The sequence below is a fragment of the Pristis pectinata genome, chromosome 19 (genome assembly GCF_009764475.1).
Source record: "Pristis pectinata isolate sPriPec2 chromosome 19, sPriPec2.1.pri, whole genome shotgun sequence".
NCBI classification, from domain to species: Eukaryota; Metazoa; Chordata; class Chondrichthyes; order Rhinopristiformes; family Pristidae; genus Pristis; species Pristis pectinata.
Genome location: NC_067423.1, coordinates 41,127,901 through 41,146,882, shown reverse-complemented (window position 1 = coordinate 41,146,882; position 18,982 = coordinate 41,127,901). Strand labels below are relative to the sequence as shown.

The following is an 18,982-nucleotide window of genomic DNA, read 5'->3' as shown; positions in this document are numbered from 1 at the left end:
AACATCACTGAAATCAGGTTACCTGGAATGAATTTAATCAATCATGAGTGCACCTGCAGCACCCTCATTGGTGTAGTTACAGCTTGCCAAATTTGCATAAGCAATTCTCACTATAAATGTGGATGTAGGAGTTTATAATCAGAAGATTGAAATTGAGTACAAATGTACATTTTATAAAGTTATTTAGACAATTCCCTGTTTGATATTTTTCTTGTCCACCTCAATCTTTTGTTATCAGATAAAATATTTAAAACTTTGGGGTGAATTTGGTCTGTCCAATTTCATTCCTTTGCATTTCAAATAAATACTTTGCAAGTCATGATTCTTTATCACCCACGAGAGTTGATTTGGCTTGCTGCAGTATCATGATACCTCGTGAACAGGAGATGGAATCACATTGCCTATTTTTAGTTTAAAGAGCGAAGATTTAGGTAATATAATTTACTGTAATGATTGCCCTAAGATGTGTGCCACAACTGAGAATACACTTACCAGAGTTTCAAAGTCAGTAACCTGCCACAGCAACCAGTCTTCATTTAGTGTGTATAGTGCTTTACCACTGATTGCGTCTACTGGACCCAGGTTAATCCGTTGCTTGATTGCAGATACAAGTTTAAATAATGGCTCTCCAACGGATTCCTTCAATTAGAAAAGAACCAACTCTCATGAGTGATTAATATTGGATCAGGAACCGGGACAACTCATTTGCTCTTCTGTGAACAGTACTGCAGGATCTGAGCATCTGTCTTAGAGGAGAGACTGGGACATTGTTTAATGTCTCAAAGATGGCACCACTGATTATGTGACACTTCCTTAGTATAGCAGTGCAGTGTCAACTGCAATTTTGTGCTCAAATCTCCAGTGTTCATCTTTCATTCATATTCTGGCATTGCTACGTGAACCATGCAACGGCCATGGCTATTATCTACAAGCAAAGTGCAGTACTTTCAACTTTAGCAGAGAAGTGGATGGTTGTAAAATGGATGAGATGAGATCAGCCCATTAGGTCCCCTTTCCAACAAAATCATAAGGTGCTACAGCAGGACAGCAGGTAGTGCTGCTGCCTCACAGCTCCAGCAACCCTGGGTTTGATTCTGACTTCGGATGCTGTCTGCGTGGAGATTACACACTCTCCCTGTGACAGCATGGGTTTCCCCCAAGTGCTCTGGTTTTCTCCCACATCCCAAAGGTGTGCTGGCTACTGTAAGTTAGTGATAGGAGAGGTGAGTAAATGGGTATATGATGGAAACCAGGGCACAGGGAAATAAGGGGAATGGGATTGATGGGAATGCTGTGAGAGCTGGCATGCCTCCTTCTGTTCCATAAGGAAATATGAAATATTATCCATCACACATACCCATCACAGTTGAAATTTCTGTCTATAATCTGTATTTTGAGAAAATTATACAAGGCCTGACTGTTTTTGGTCGTCACAAAGTGTGGGGATTTTATTGGTCTCTGCAGCATGTGAGATAGGAAAAGAACAACTCCTTTTCTCGCAGACACATTCTGTTCACACCATGCATAAAGGTTTCAGTTTATAGTTGAGTCATTCTGTGGATGGAAATTGTTCATTGTCCATGGTCAAGTTAAGAGGAACTCTGACTAACTTCAGGAAAACTTTCCCCTAATACTTATGTTACAAAACCAATGATAGCATTTCAATTGTGACAACATTAACTGCTTTAGCAATGACACAGATCTTGGATGTTTTTGGTCAATCCAGCTCAGTAGTTGACATCTTCCTGGAATGTTTGCCTCATTACAGCATCAGCCAATATATTTACTTTTGTAACCAGGAAAACAGCTTTCAATAATTTCAGCAATGATATGAACATTGCGAAGTCATATCAGAAGACCAACTGTCTAGAGAATATGTTCAAATCCCACCAAGTGAATATGAGAATTTGAATTCACTTTTTAAAAAAATCTGGAAATAAACCTGTCTTAGTCATAGTAAGCAGTCAGAGTGTCATAAAAACTCCAAATGGAGTTCACTAAAACAAAGAAAATGCCAGGAATACTCAGCATATCACACAGCATCTGTGGACAGAGAAAAAGAGGTTAATGACCCTTCATCAAAGTTTCCAGTTCCAGTTCTGATAAAGTTTCATTGACCTGAAATCTTGACTTTGTTCCTCTCTCCCCTGACCTGCTGAATATTTCCAGCATTTTCTGTTTTTGTTTCAATGGTCTCCTGCAGCTCTGGCAGTCCAGGGTCAGTCCTGACCTCCGGAGCTTGATTGTGTGGAGTTTGCATTTTCTCCCTGTGACCATGTAGGTTTCCACCTTGTGCTCTGGTTTCTTTCAACATACCAAATATGTGCAGAATGATAATGCAAAGTGATATGGAAACTGTATGTAGTTCAATACATACTACTTTACAGCACATTGTACTCACACACATTTCAGCACAATAATAGTGTGTACACTCCTTACCCTCAGAAAGCCGTACATACAAAGGGACACCCAGTTTGTCAGTAGCTTCTCAACCACAGTCTCTGTGCCACGTAATAACAGCTTTGGTTGTGCAGTTGATCGATCCATCAAGTCTTTGAGGAGTTGGTCAAGCACATGTGTCAGGTGAATTAAGTTACTGTGAAATGCGATAGTGAGAAACGAAGCAAATCGACACCTGTTAACAATAAATAATTGGCTTTTTTCAGTACGTTATCCAAAAGTTCAGATAATAGTGCATATATAATGTTCTAAAAACAGAGTGTTCAGACTGTTAACTTTCTTGAATTCCAAGATATGTGTTGAGTTTTGTAAGCTATTCAGTCCCTCACGCCTGCTCTGCTGTTCAGTAAGATCACAGCTGATTCCTTTACATAGAACATTACAGCACAGCACAGGCCCTTCGGCCCACAGTGTTGTACGGACATTTTATCCTGTTCTAAGATCTATCTAACCCTTCCCTCCCACATAGCCCCCCATTTCTCTATCTATCTAAGAGTATCTTAAATGTCCCCATCTCCCAAATACCCACATGAATCTAACTTACTGCCTACTGAAAAGAAGTTGATAATTGGATGTGTATGTTCCAATGGAAAATTCAGTTCTGCTCCAGTGAAAAGTTTTGAAATTTCAAAATAACTTATGCTGATAATATCAGTCAATAAAGAACAGTTGAGTAACTAAAGCAAGCCCTAGAGTTTTAAAGGAAAGTAGTGACAAAAATTGCTAAAAACTAACCGGTCTTTAATGGTGAAATCCTTTTGTTGCTCAAGAATATGTATTGAGGTCACAAGAAACCGTTCATTGTTCAAGAAGTTGTACAAGGCATTAAATCCTTCATTCAGCTCGTTTCTTTCCTCTCTCTGCTCAAGTGAAACAAAGATTGTGCAACATATGATTTTGTTTTCAAAGTCTTTAAGCTTATCTTTGGGTTAGATTACATTATATAAAAGGAAAATTATAAAATATCTTCATGAAATTACTCTATAGACATGGACTATCCCAAAACAAAAGGAAAAAGAAATATATCAAAAATCCATTCTTACATGTACATAAACCAAGTATGCTCCAACTGGTTGTGAATTGTGATTTGAAAGCAATCCAACTAAAAACTAATGCAGAATAATCAACACACTCAAGATCCATGTTGGTGATTTCGGTGGCGAAATATCTCCTATTTTGGAAGTATTCTTCTCTCCTATGTAGGGCTCCAACTTGCATATTTATAACATGCATGGCCACCAATAAATAAGGGACAAAGCTCCAACACTCATCTCTGTTGCTGTGTTTGTTTTGGGGCTTATGGAGTAGACTAGGCAATGGTCAGTCCAAGAGTCATGCTGCAGGTGTTGTGGTCATCCTTGCAATCCCTCATCAGATGACAATATTATCTGACAGGCACTGTGCCTGCATCGGGGTATTTCTGTGAGGTCTGAGAGTGTGAGAAGATCTAAATCTCAAACCCAACATACAGTTCATATTCTCTTGGATAGCCGTCATCTCTGCCGTACTATAAACGTGGACAACTTGCACTAGACTCCTTAATTGGAATTAGAATTGGTTTATTATTGTCACTTGTACCGAGGTACAGTGAAAAACTTGTCTTGCATACCATTCATACAGATCAATTCATTACACACTGCATTAAGGTAGTACAAGGTAAAACAATGCAGAGTGCAGAGTAAAGTGTCACAGTTGCAGAGAAAGTGCAGTGCAGGTAGACAATAAGGTGCAAGGTCATAATGAGGTAGATTGTGAGGTCAAGAGTCCATCTTATTGTACTAGGGAACCACTCAAGAGTCTTATAACAGGGGATAGAAACTGTCCTTGAAGCTGGTGGTACATGCTTTCAGGCTTTTGTATCTTCTGCATGATGAGAGAGGGAAAAGAGAGAATGTGCCGGGTGGGTGGGGTGTTTGATTATGCTGCCTGCTTTACTAAGGCAGCGAGAAGTATTAACAGAGTCCATGAAGGGGAGACTGGTTTCCGTGATGTGCTGAGCTGTGTCCACAACTCTTTGCAGTTTCATGCAGTCCCAGGCAGAGCAGTTGCCGTACCAAGCCGTGATACATCCAGATAGGACACTTTCTATGGTGCATTGATAAGGGTTGATGCCAAATTTCTTTAGCCTCCTGAGGAAATAGAGGCGCTGGTGAGCTTTCTTGGCCGTGGCATCTACGTGGTTGGACCAGGACAGGCTAGTAGTGATGTTCACTCCTAGGAACTTGAAGCTCTCAACCCTCTTGACCTCAGCACTGTTGATGTAGACAGGTGCATGTGCACTGCCCCCTTCCTGAAGCCAATGGCCAGCTCTTTTGTTTTGCTTACATTGAGGGAAAGTTTGTTGTCATGACACCATGTCACTAAGCTCTATCTCCTTCCTGTACTCCAACTCGTCATTATTTGAGATACAGCCCACTATGGTGGTATGATCTGCAAACTTGTAGATGGAGTTAGAGAAGAATCTGGCAACGCAGTCATGACAGCGCCTCTACCTCCTCACGAGGCTAAAGAAATTTGGTTTATCCCCTTTGACTCTCACCAACTTTTACCGATGCACCATAGAAAGCATCCTATCTGGATGTATCGTGGCTTGGTATGGCAACTGCTCTGCCCAGGACCGCAAGAAACTGCAGAGAGTTGTGGACACAGCCCAGCACATCACGGACACCAGCCTCCCCTCCTTGGACTCTGTCTTTACCTCTCATTGTCTTGGTGAAGCAGCCAGCATAATCAAAGACCCCACCCACCCAGGACATTCTCTCTTCTCTCCTCTACCATCGGGTAGAAGATACAGGTGCCTGAGGGCACGTACCACCAGACTTAAGGACAGCTTCTACCCCACTGTGATAAGACTATTGAATGGTTCCTTTATACAATGAGGTGGACTCTGACCTCACGATCTACCTTGTTGTGACCTTGCACCTTATTGCACTGCACTTTCTCGGTGGCTGTGACACTTTACTCTGTACTGTTACCTTCTTTACCTGTACTACATCAATGCACTTTGTACTAACTCAGTGTAACTGCTCTGTGTAATGAATTGACCTGTATGATCAGTTTGTAAGACAAGCTTTTCACGGTACCTCAGTACAAGTGACAATAATAAACCAGTACGGAGTAGAGTATGGGGCTCAGGATGCAGCCTTGTGGAGCACCAGTGTTGAGAATAATAAGGCGCTGGTGAGGTACCACCAACCCTGCCTCCATAAAGTCTTCCAAATCTAGTGATAGGATAAGTGAACCAATGTCAGGGTTCTCTCCCAGGCCAACATCCCCAGTACTAAGGTCGTAATTACACTCAGCCAGCTCTAGTGAGTAAGCCACATTGTTCACGTACCCGACACGAGACTGCCAAAACAGACATTCTGTTCAGAACTCTGCTATCGCAAGACAATACTAGGTGGACAGAAGAAAATAACTTCTCGTAGGCTGCTTGATGAAGTGTAACATTCCCACCAAATCATAGGAATCCCTGGCCCATGTCCACTCAAAATGGAGAAGGAACATTTGGGAGGGCACTAAGAACTTCAAGTCCATTCATCAGGTTACAGAGAGGCCCACTGTAAACAGCGGAAGAGGCACATTACTTCCTGAACTAATCACCACCCGCCCTATCAAGCATCTCTTGACCCACTTGTGGCAAAGTCTGCGGAACCCACATTGGTCTCATCAGCAACATTAGGACCCACAGAACTGGACTAGAAGCAGCTCGTCCTCAAAGACTGCCTAAAAATTTTGAATGTCACCAACAGTAATTTTAGGTCAATGTTTCATAAAGCAATGAATGCTAATATATATAGTGTACCTGAGGCGTAGTGACGATCAGATCTTTGACAAAATTTGTTTCATAGGATTCATTTGCCGACTAGAGAAATCATAAAAAAATGGACAAAATACTTTAAGATTCAGGTACATTAACATGACAAAATACCATGGACTGAGATTGTTCTGTCATTGTCTGGTTATGCAACATTTTGAAAAGATATAGTTATAAATGTTACCTCTGGAAAGAATGTTCTTGTAGCAAAATGCTTATAATCCAAGAATGGGATACTATAATTATCATTTATCAGGTACACATCCGATCCCTCAGTCTGAAGTTCAACGAAACCTTAAAAAACAAATTGTTCAAAATTTCTAATATTTACTCTAAGTGGAGGAAATTTTACCCATATTATTTTCAAGTCAATCACCTTCCCCTAAAAAATAGGTGGATAATTTGCCTCCAGCCCCTCAATACTTCACTTTAAACATCACCACCCAACAATATTAAGCTATAATCTGCAACAATACTTTAGACCCCCACTATCAATGTTACACAGTAATTATGTTCCTACAACATTAGAGTAACCACCCCCGCAGCATTAAACTGCCTCAAATATAAGAAAAGATATAATCTCCCCAAAATAAAATTTGAAGGGTTTCTCACAGGTTTTATATCTCCTTCTCATGATCTGCTTTTTGATCCTCATATTTGCTTGAGGTGCTTTCATAAACAGTTGAACACAAGCCAGAGAATAGACAAAGATCTATAAACCAAGCCTTAATTGGTCCAACAGGCTTCCAACATAGCAGCTAAAACCTCAAGCACATTTCTTACTTAAATATTGAGAAGGGGCTGCTTAAGGACTCGCATTTTGGCTGATAATGCAGTCTGAAGATCTTGACTGACAATCACTCTCAGGTGAAAAAGACTCCCAAGTTTGGGCTGCTGCTGTAACAATCATGTTGTAAGTCAAGGGCTCTCTTTTGGGACACCACTTCATGCAAATTACTCGACTTCTATGTATAAGCAACCCCTGTGAACCCTCCTCCCTGAATGTGATTGTGTTGCTGGCTCAGGACAAGCCAGTATTTTCATTTACAAAAGGATTAATGCCTGTTTTGTATCTGGATAAAGGATGTTAGAAACACATAATGCCCAGTGTAATGTCTAAAATGATTCCATTTTTGGGATGTGGACAACAAATTTTCCCATCAAATTTCCATACATGTGAGTGGCGTCCAGGATGAAGTTGATAAAAACAGATTGGCAAGACTCAAAAGTACTATATTACCTTTATTACCATAGACTGTGTAATGCTAAATGCAATACTAAAACTTTCAGCATTAAACATTTGCCAGTTACCTTCTCGAATCTGAGACCGGAATTGACTTTCCAAAAGCTCCATTTGGGCTTCTAGTTTTTGTGAGAACTGCTTGTCTTTCTGATGAGATGCACAATAATAAACTAAAGACAGGAAATAATTTGATCAATTGTGAATCAAATAAAACCGAGTTCCACATCAAATAAAATTAACTACTGCAGGAGCTATTCCCAAAACCAGGAGTTTCATAGTTTTCTAATCAATATATTAACTGAATTGTGGCATAAAGAATTGATCTAGATAAAGCAAAGCTCTATTTATTCATCAATAATAAACAGTAGTATAGAATTAAGCACACTAAAACCAAACTCCATTATCAAATCACAATGCTCCAATACCTTTAGAAAACTTCCCTTAAATACTTCTGTTACGGACTCAGTGAATGTCCCTTTAAGATAGTGTGTGTGTGTGTGTGTGTGTGTGTGTGTGTGTGTGTGTGTGTGTGTGTGTGTGTGTGTGTGTGTGTGTGTGTGTGTGTGTGTGTGTGTGTGTGGCGTGCTTACGTCAACAAAGGATAAAGGACGTAATGACGTTGTTGAAGAGGTCAGTCGAAGTCAGTCAAAGAGAGAGAGAGAGAAAAAGGGAGAGAGACACCAGCCTGCTGGTTTCTCTATCGATGGATGAGAAAAAATAACTGTGTCTGTCACTGCAATCCACGCATGGAAATTGGGAGTAATCCGATGGAGTTCACTTTGTTGCTGACCTGTAGAAGGAAACAGGTATTTGTGTGGACGACCACGATTCGGATGCTTTTCGGGGTGAGGAAGTCACTACCGAGTAAACACTGAGGTGTCGTTCGGGTTCCATCGTGGAACATTTGGACTTTGTAATTACTCTCTCTATGTTCTCTACATCTACATCTTCAGACAACGGTGGTTGTTGAAGAAGCCTTTGCTCATGTTTCACATTAAGGATTGCGGATCTGAACTTTAAGAACCATTCCTGGACTTGGAGTTTGGGACTTTGCCACACACACACAAGAAGAGTTTAATTTTGGGGTTAATGTTCAAGGTTTAACATTTTTACTTCTAACATACTAACATTTTTACTTTTATTTTTCTTATTATCATAAGTAGTGATTAATAAAATAGTTCTTAACACTGAATCATGACTCAGTGTGTTTCTTTTGTTGCTGGTTCGTAACACTTCTAATACTGCTGTCTTTCTGACAATTTCCCATACATTTAAAAACAAATAAAACTGCAGATGCTTGAACATGAAACAAGAACAAAACTGCTGGAAGAATTCAGCCAGTCATGCAACATATGTGGAAAGAGAAACCAGTTAATGTTTCATGTTGAAAGCTCTTCATCAGAACTGAAACATTAACTGTTTTCTCTTTCCACAGTTGACTGGCTGAGTTCTTCCAGGATTTGTGTTTTTGTTTTCCATTCATTGAATCTTACTATGGACATTTGATTCACCCAATGTCATTCTGAGAGTCTAATTTTTGACCAACTGCAATAACACACATCTAATCAATAATTACTTCTCAAAGCCTTAATTACATAATCACTGCACGTTCATAAACAGCTCTTATCTTTTATCCATCCATTCCTTTCTCCCCAGTCACTGATTCTTTATCTATTAAACCTTCAATCCATCAGTCCAGCTTCTTGCCATCATTTCCTCCATCCCATCCATCCTTCTTGTCCATTCGTCCATCTCACCCTCTTTTTCATCCCTACCTCTCTCCCCTTGTACCATCTCTGGCCAATGGAACTGGCAGACAGAGAGCACCAACAGAAATTAGTTATTCTATAAAAAATACTTTCATTATTTAACATTAAACATTAAATACTTACTGGCAATGAAAATCACCAGCATAACAGGTATCACGGCTAATCCAATGTACATGGATTTGCTGGTAGATTTATTAAATAGAACATCAATGTGTTTTCCAATTCTCACCTAAGTAGAAAACATAACTTTAACACTTATGCAGCAAACAAGACCAGATCTAAATTCAGGACAAGAGTAAGTCTCATCACTAGGAGTAAATAATTAAGATTTTGTATCAGTGGTTGCACCACACAGTTCAGAATGATGGATGTTCTTTCTGTGGGGTTTACATTTCAGAATAATGCAGCATGTTTTTCTGGGCTCAGAATGTTTCAGGATTTTCAGGAATTTGGAAAGTTGAGGCATTGACTCTGGAATTTAGAATGGTGTTGGATTCTTTTCCACATCTTAGACCAAGGTTAGAGGAGTGTAGAATTATTTCTTGAGGTGGTTATTTCTTTCCCAGGACTTACAGTAATTCAGAATATTTACCAAGGACTGCAATGACACAAGATTCTTTTCTGGGCTCTGGGAAGTGTCCAACCCAACCGAAAGAGCAGAGATGATTTTCACTAGTCTACCTAGAATGATGTTCATCCTTAAGGTCACATTTCCCATTTTCACTCTAGCATTCAATGAGGTGTCAATTAAAAAAATTACTGCTCAGGGGATTGATGGTAACATATAGCTATAACCACAGCAATCCTGAGGCAAAATACTAGATGCTGGAAATCTGAAATAAAACAGAAAACGCTGGGCAAGCCAGGCCAGGCGGAACACACATTTTAGGTCAATATCTCTCCATCAAATTCAGAGGTGAGAATGCCACAGCTGTAATGTTAGCTGCTGTTTCTTCCCACTCTTGTACTTTCTGTCCTCAGGACAAAACCCGTAAAACCATTGCTATGTCTCAGTTTTGTCCATCAATATGCTCATCCTTTTTCTCTTGTTTCATGTGGGTAAAAAGTCCCATCAGCTTTACTTCCATTATTTTCAGTATAGAGCACAATTAACATTAAATAGCCTTTGAATCTGAGCAAAAAATACATTTAACAAAATAGATCTCTCAGATTTATAACAAGGTAGTGCAGAATGTACAAGTCTGTACACATTGTACAATATATAAGGATACCATATGGCCCATTATACCTGTGTCAGCACTTTGAAGAGCTGTGTAATTTCTCCCACTTTGTTGCACATTTTTTTTCTTTTTCAATCTTTTTATTAGTTTTCAAATTAATACAGGTTGATATATAACATCAATGTTTATACATGTAATACAAAGAGATCAGGATAACAATCATAGCATAGATAATCATAAAGAACAATAAAATATAAAACAAATCTGTAGATCCGATCTCTTAGTAAATGAATATAATATAAAAGAAAGGAAAGAAAAAGATTTATTATATAAATTAAAACAGAACCCAAATCAATAAGAAAAATTGTAAACAATATAAACTAAACAAAAAAAATTTTCAAAAAAAAAAAACAAACAACAAAGAAAAGAAAAAAAAACTGGGCTAAAATTTCTCAGTAGAAACAGAGCAATATTATGTCATCAATTCCGTTCCTCCAAGTTGGAAAGTTATTGAAAGGGGATCTACATCATGTGAAAATATTGAATAAATGGACTCCAAATATCTTCAAATTTAAACGAAGGATCAACAGTACCACTCCTAATTTTTTCCAAGTTTAAACGTGATATAGTTTGAGAAAACCATTGAAAAGTAGTAGGGGATATTGGATCCTTCCATTTAAGCAAAGTGGATCGTTTGGCTATTAATGTAACAAAAGCAATCATATGGTTAGCAGAAGCAGATAAATGGCCAGACTCTATCCTTGGTAATCCAAAAATTGCAGTGATAGGGTGAGGTTGTAACTCAATCTTCAATACATTTGAAATAATGTTAAAAATGTCTTTCCAATATTTTTCCAAAAGAGGACGGGACCAAAACATATGTGTCAAAGAAGCCACATTCGATTTACATCTATCACATATAGGATTTATATGGTTATAAAAACAAGCTAACTTATCTTTGGACATATGGGTCCTGTGGACTACCTTAAACTGTATCAATGAGTGTCTGGCACACATTGAAGATGTATTAACTATATGAAGAATTTTCTTCCAAGTCTCTATAGGTATAGATGTCTGGAGTTTGCTTTCCCATTCATTCTTAATTTTGTCTAATGATCCTAGACGTATTTTCATAATTAAATCATAAATTATTGCTATCAAGCCCTTCTGATAAGGATTAAGACCTAAAATTTTTTCCGTAGTTTCAATTTTGTAAGGTGTCAGAAAAGAGGGTATAGTAGTTTTTAAAAAATTCCTAATCTGCAAATATCGAAAAAAGTGTGATTTAGGCAAATTGTATTTATTAGACAATTGTTCAAAAGATGAAAAACAGTTATCAATGAATAGATCATGAAAACATACTATTCCCTTCCTTTTCCATATGGAAAAAGCTGAGTCAGCTCTGGATGGATGAAAGAAAAAATTAGATTGAATGGGACTTGATAAATTAAATTTATTCAATCCAAAAAATTTACGAAATTGAAACCATATTCGTATTGTATGTTTAACAATTGGGTTAGTCGTATCTCTTTGTCCGATCAACTGCTCTCCAACCCTCTCGTCAACTTTAAGCTAACTTGCTTTCTCACTTTCCTAGTACTTTTTTACTGGTGCTGCCTAACCTGCTGAATGTTTCCAGTATTTTCTGTGAAGCACCTAAAAATAGAAACTAATGAAAATTCAAGAACTGATTGGTGCTCAAGGCATACCCATTTGGGGTATTGAATTACATCAAAATCTTGTATCCAAAAAATTAAATATCTGATATTAATTGCCCAATAATATAATCTAAAGTTAGGTAAGGCCAAACCACCATCCTTTTTTAGTTTTTGTAAATATTTCTTACTTAACCTTGGGTTTTTATTCTGCCAAACATATGAAAGAATTTTAGAATCAATAGTGTCAAAATAAGATTTCAGGACAAAAGTTGGAATCGCTTGAAATAAATATAAAAATTTGGGTAAAATATTCATCTTAATCACATTAGTTCGGCCTACCAATGATAAAGACAGTGGAGACCACTTAGTAAATAATTGTTTAACATGGGCAATTAAAGGCAATAGATTAGCTTTAAATAAGTCCTTACGTTGCTTGGTAATTTTAACACCTAAATACATAAAATAGTCAGTTACCAATCTAAAAGGTAATTGGCTATAAATTGGGGTTTGCATATTCAATGGAAAAAGTTCGCTCTTATTAAGATTTAATCTATAGCCAGAAAAAACACTAAACTGATCTAGTAGTGATAGTACTGCGGGGATAGATTCGTCCAGATTAGAAATATAAAGTAACAGGTCATCTGCGTAGAGAGATATTTTATGAATCATCTGTCCGCGAGTAATGTCACATACATTTGAAGAATCCTGAAGTGCAATAGCCAAGGGTTCTAAAGCAATATCAAATAATAAAGGGCTTAACGGGCAAGCTTGTCTAGTACCTCGAAAAAGCCTAAACAAAGGAGATCTTTGATTATTAGTAAGTATTGAAGCCATAGGTGTATAATAAATCATTTTAATCGCAAATATAAATTTAGGGCTAAAATTAAATTTTTGAAGTGTCGTGAATAGATATTCCCACTCGACTCTGTCAAGCGCCTTTTCAGCATCTAGTGAAATAATACATTCTGGAATTTGGGATGATATAATATTCATTAATCTCCTGATATTAAAATGTAAATAACGATTCTGAATAAATCCTGTCTGGTCTTCAGAGATAATTTGTGGGAGAACCTTTTCCGGTCTATTTTTTGAATCTACATTTAGTAAAGAAATAGGTCTATGAGATGCACAATCAGTGGGATCTTTATCCTTATTAAGAGTTAAAGAAGTAGTTGCTTCATAGAAAGATTGTGGTAGTTTACCCACTGATAGGGCATCTTTAAAAATTTTGGCTAACCAGGGAACAAGAATATCAGAAAAGGATTTAAAAAATTCAGCTGTATATCCGTCAGGGCCGGGTGCTTTACTCGAGTTCATTGAAAATATTACTTTCTTTATTTCTTCTTCCAAAATGGGAGCATCTAATGTAGAGTGTTCAATTAAAGATAGTTGGGGAATCTTCAGATCTCTTAAAAATTCATACATTAATGTAGGATCCTCAGGGGATTCTGATTGGTATAAAGAAGAATAAAATTCTTGAAAGGATTTGTTGATTTGAACAGGATCTATCATGTAGATATCATCTGATTTACTAATTTTATTAATCTGATGTTTAGATAAAGTAGCTTTCAATTGGTTGGCCAATAACTTACCAGGTTTGTCACCATGTATATAAAATTGACTTTTGTTTTTAAGTAGTAGATTTTCAATTGAAGATGTTAATAATAAACTATGTTGTAATTGGAGTTCTGTTCTCTTTTTAAAACGCTCCAGATTCGGAGTATCAGAATATTTTTTATCGATTTCTTTAATCTTGTCAACCAATATACATACTTCATTATCAGTTTGTTTTTTCAAACCAGCAGAATATGAAATAATTTGACCATGGATGTATGCTTTAAAAGTATCCCATATTATCCCACTGGAAATTTTTTCAGTAAAATTAGTTAAAAAGAAAAATGAAATCTGTTCTTTGATAAATTGGACGAAATCTGAGTCTTGTAATAGAGAAGGATTAAATCGCCATTGTCTGACATCAAAGGATACATCTGGTAATTTAATTGATAAAGTCAATGGTGCATGATCAGAAATGGCAATTGCATCGTATTTACAGTCCATAGTAAGTGGAGCTAATCTAGCATCAATAAAAAAATAATCAATCCTCGAGTAGTTATGGTAAACATGAGAAAAGAATGAAAATTCTTTATCATATGGGTGTAGAAATCTCCAAACATTTAAAATTCCAGATTCAACTAAAAAGGAATTAATAAAGACAGCGGATTTGTTTGGAAGTGCAGGATTTGACACAGATCTATCCATGGAAGGGTTTAGACAACAGTTAAAATCTGCACCCATAATCAGAGTATATTCATTTAAATCAGGAAAAAATGCAAATAGATGTTTAAAAAATTCAGGGTGATCTACATTGGGTGCATAAACATTAACCATAACAACTTTTTTTATTATGAAGCAGACCAGTAATTAATAAAAATCTACCATTTGGGTCTGATATTGTCTCATGATGAACAAACGAAATTGAGGAGTCTATAAAAATAGAACCTCCTTTCACCTCTGCTTGTGAATTCGAATGGAACTGTTGACCCCTCCAAAATCTTAAAAACCATTGATTATCTTTCTTCCTGATGTGAGTCTCCTGAACGAAAATAATCTGAGCATTTAATCTATGAAAAACTTTAAAAATCTTCTTGCGTTTAAGTGGATTATTTAAGTCGTTAACATTCCATGAAATAAAATTAATAGTCTTATCCATTTTAACAGATTTTTAAAAATATGGTATGTAAAGGGTTAATCTTGATATTTCCGAGTCTTACCAACAGGAAGAAGTAAAAAAACATATTCAAAGAGGAAACGGATGTGACGACAATTTAGAAAAATTTGTAGTTTAGCCCAGAAGAAAAAAAAGTAAAAAACAACCCCACCCCCCTCCCCTAACAGCCCGAAAACTGGCCAATAGGCAGCCAGTAAGCTACCCTCTAATTCAACTAACCCCTGTTCTATTTGTGGCAGTAGTCCAAATTGAAAAAATATATAAACCACCCATGATTTGTCTAAAAATGAACAACATAATACAAACAGAGATAACGAACTCACAACATAGTTGTGAGATTGAAACAGCCAAAGGGCATTAACAGCCGACAGTTAAAAAATACGGTTTAATAATTATTTCGAAAGAAAGCAAACGATCAGTCATTTTGTTAAATTCTTAATTGTTATTAAATCAAAACATTAAAAATATTAAAAGAAGAAAAAAGAAAGGTTTAAATCGAAAAATTAACTAGATAATAAAACAAGTAGGTAGTAAATCAAAGGAAAAACACTGTGTCTCTTCTGCAATTTCTTAGCTTCTAAAATTAAAAGCTAATTCAAAAGAAAATTCTCGGCTTCTGGAATAGATTTAAACCATTTACGAGATCTATCGGGCAGTGTAATTCGCAGCCTTGCTGGGAATAATAATGCAGGATGATAATTGCTTTGATAAAGACGAGCCATAATTGGTTTGTAGGTCAGCCTTTCTTTCATAACTTCTGGGGTGTAATCTTCAACGATTCGAAACTTCCATTGTATAACTTGAATCATTCCACGTCTACGAGTGGTACAAATCAGGAGTTCCTTGATGCTGACAAAATGAAATCTCAGTACTACTGGCCGAGGTTTTCGATCCGGAGCAGGTTTAGATCTTAATGCTGTGTGAGCCCTATCCAAAATGGGCTGAAGAGGGAACATTTCAGAACCAAAAACATCGACCAAAAGATTAGAGAAGAATTCCGTAGGGTTACCAGCCTCGATATTTTCTGGAAAATTGATGATCCTTAAATTTTTCTTCCTGCTGCGTCCTTCCAGGTCAATGATCCTCTGTTGTTGCTTTTCCAGGTTTTGCTTGGTCGTAATTAAGGCTTTTTCAAGTGAGTGGAGTTTGGCATCTCTCTCTTTACCAGCTTGGTCGAGTTCAGCAATTAATTGCCTTTGTTTGGCATTCTCCTGGATAAGAGTATTTTGTTTTTCTTCAATGTCTTTTAAAATAAACTTCAATTCGGCAAAGCTCCGATCAAACTTTCTGTCCAGATTAGAAATAGCTTCCAAAGTAGGTTGGTCTCCACTACCTTTACCATTAGCAGAGGCTTTAGATCTGGTGGTCATTTTCACAGTTAAAAATCAAGATTAAACTTGTGCCAGTATTGTAAAAGACTTATTAAAGGGTGGTAAATAATAGATTGAAAAGTGCCTGGACCAAAGCCAAGTTATGACTTAGTCCATCAAGCGCCACCAACAGACTCTGTTGCACTTCCTTTAATGCCTTAAGAAGTTCTTCTTTTCAAAACGATATCCAGTTCCTTTTAAAAGTTAACATTCAATCTTCCACCATTGTAACCAGGACTCATTGTACTCAAAAATTCTAAATCCCTGACAAGTCCTAGTTCTTTGGTGGTTACCTTAAGTCTGTGTACTTTGCTTATTGAACTTTGTGGCAGTGGAAGCACTTTCTTCGGCTTTCATTCTAGTAATTCTCCTCTTCAGAGGCTTACATCCTTGATAAAGTGTGGTACAAAGAACTGATCTCAGTATTAAAATAACTCAGAAACACCCATCCCATGAACATACCTCTATTTTTGATATTGAAGTGTCAGATGTGTTTAATACACATTTTATTTTGTCTTTCATCACTTCTGTAATGTTACATTCTAATGGATCACCCTTATTCCTGGGAACATAAATCTTAAGTTCACATTTGGAAAGTTGTAAATTGTCTTCCTTTCGCTGTAAAATAAATAATTTAAATAGAGAAACAAGTTAGGGAGTGTCTCAAAACAAGTGAGCAAAGGAGTTAAGCCTGTGAGGAAATGAAATACTTTTTACCATCACAGTTATCAGGAGTTGTTTCTCATCGGCAGTCGTCGTAAAGTTGTAAAATTTAGGGTTCTCTTGGTACATCAGAGGGACTAGCTGCTCAGATCCAGAGATGAGAAAAGATACTGAATAGTTGCCTGGAATCCCATTTCTGATAGATGGTGATTCACAGATCCAGGTCCCGTTATTAGCTGAACAATCCTATACGACAAACAGACAGCATTAATAAGGAACAAATGGAAAGGAGTTCACCTCTAAAGTAAATTGTAATTTCATCATCTAAAGAATCAATCATTCCACCCTGAATGCATCACTCAGGAACAGGATGGATCAATCACTGAAGATAAAATGAACTCACAATCCATGACTTTTGATCTACAGTCAATGACATCTGCATCTGTTTAACCACATCTAAATTTTTGCCACTTATCGTCATTCTTCGGCCTCCACTGTAAAAAGAACAGAAATGAGAAATCAAGACTTCAACAACAGATAAATATTAGTAAAGAACAGTGAGGTCTCCCTGTACATAGTGAGATTGAGGTTTGACAATGGGATTTCCCTGTGTAGGTCAGCCTGATATTTGAAGGTGGCATCTTCCTGTGTAGTGGATGATATTTGACATGGGATCCCCTGTGTAACGTTGGTCATTATTTGACACAGAATTCATCTTTGACAGTTGTAGCTTCCAGCTTAGGGTCTGATGTTTGACAGTAGGATCCTCCTGTATAGGGGTTAGTGTAATGTTTGATTTTGTCTTACTTCTGTCAAGAATGTAATGACAATGAACAGAAATTTCCAATAAATAAACATTAGGAAGTCCAAATTAAATGGGTGAATGGAACTGCCTTTATGTAAAATAATCAAAGCTCTCAGTTGAAAAGTAATTAGCACACAGCATGGGGAGTAACTTAACTTGCCAGAATGGCAGAATTTTTAAAATGACTATTAATGGTACCAACCATGGCAGCTGTTGGTCTGAGCCACACCCAGCACTGAGCCTAATGCCATTGGAAGTGGCATCCCTAGAGTGGTGCTGCAGGGTTTGAAGCTGGGGCCTGAGATGTTCACAATCAATATCAAGGGATCAAATGCAATATATCCAAGTTTAGTGATTAAAACAAACCTGGATGCAGTGTGGGCAGTGAAGAGGATGTAGGAAGGCTTTCATTTTAGTAGTGTAAAAAAGTAGGTTAATTTTAAATGATTAGAGATTGAAATGTGTTGGTCTTCAGAGGGATAAAGGTGTCTTTGTACATGACTCAACAGAAGTTAACATATGGCTACAGCAAGCAATTATAAAGACAATTGGTATGTTTGCTTTATTGTAAGGGTTTTGAGTACAAGAACAAAGATAACTTCAATAATATGGGCACTGGCACGATTGCACATGAAATATTGTCTAGCTAACAATATGCTGTATATGTGATACAGAGAGTTCACCAGATTTATTCTTGGAGTAGTGAGATTCTCATATGAGAACAGATTGAGGAAACGTGACCCAAGTACTCAAGTTTTGGAGAATCAGATCTGGTATCATTGAAGCATACAGAATTCTACGTAGCTTGACAGGATAGATGCTGAGCTGACGCTTCCCCTGGCTGGGGTATCTAGAACTAGGAGTCATAGTCTCAAAATAAAGAGTTGGGCAATCAGGACAGAAAAGCAGAATCTTCTTTACCATGTGGTAGTAAATCTTTAGAATTCTCCACCCAGGAAGGCTAAGGTGCTGAGAATATTCAGTACAGAGGCTGATATTTAAAATATTTAGGGAATTAAGGGATCTGGGGATTGTGCAGGGCAGTGGTGTTGAAGTAAATGATCAGCCATGATCTTATTTAATTACTGAGTAAGCACAAAGGGCCAAATGGCCTACTCCTGCTTCTGTTTCTTACGTTCTCATGATCTGTTAGGGACCTTATTGCAGCTGGCCTTCAGCCATGCCTGATGGGGAGCGAAGTAAAGGAGAAGCTATTAGGACCAATCCCAGGATTTGCCCTACAGTAAATCCGTGGAGCTGAAAGGAATGCTCCAACTAACTACTATTT

General features: G+C 37.3%; 1 protein-coding gene across 2 annotated transcripts in view; it reads right to left on the bottom strand.

Annotated features, from left to right (window-relative positions):
* Positions 1–18,982, bottom strand: part of plxnc1 (plexin C1) — a 144,885-nt gene that overhangs the window by 28,633 nt on the left and 97,270 nt on the right. For both annotated transcript variants that reach the window (XM_052034240.1, XM_052034241.1), the window contains exons 15-24: positions 17,293–17,383; positions 16,944–17,135; positions 16,689–16,844; positions 9,413–9,518; positions 7,589–7,690; positions 6,462–6,571; positions 6,266–6,325; positions 3,196–3,320; positions 2,440–2,635; positions 493–639 (exon numbers count right to left, since the gene is read on the bottom strand). In XM_052034240.1, coding sequence (XP_051890200.1) covers positions 493–639; positions 2,440–2,635; positions 3,196–3,320; positions 6,266–6,325; positions 6,462–6,571; positions 7,589–7,690; positions 9,413–9,518; positions 16,689–16,844; positions 16,944–17,135; positions 17,293–17,383 — 1,285 coding nt within the window. The remainder of the gene's footprint in view (positions 1–492; positions 640–2,439; positions 2,636–3,195; positions 3,321–6,265; positions 6,326–6,461; positions 6,572–7,588; positions 7,691–9,412; positions 9,519–16,688; positions 16,845–16,943; positions 17,136–17,292; positions 17,384–18,982) is intronic.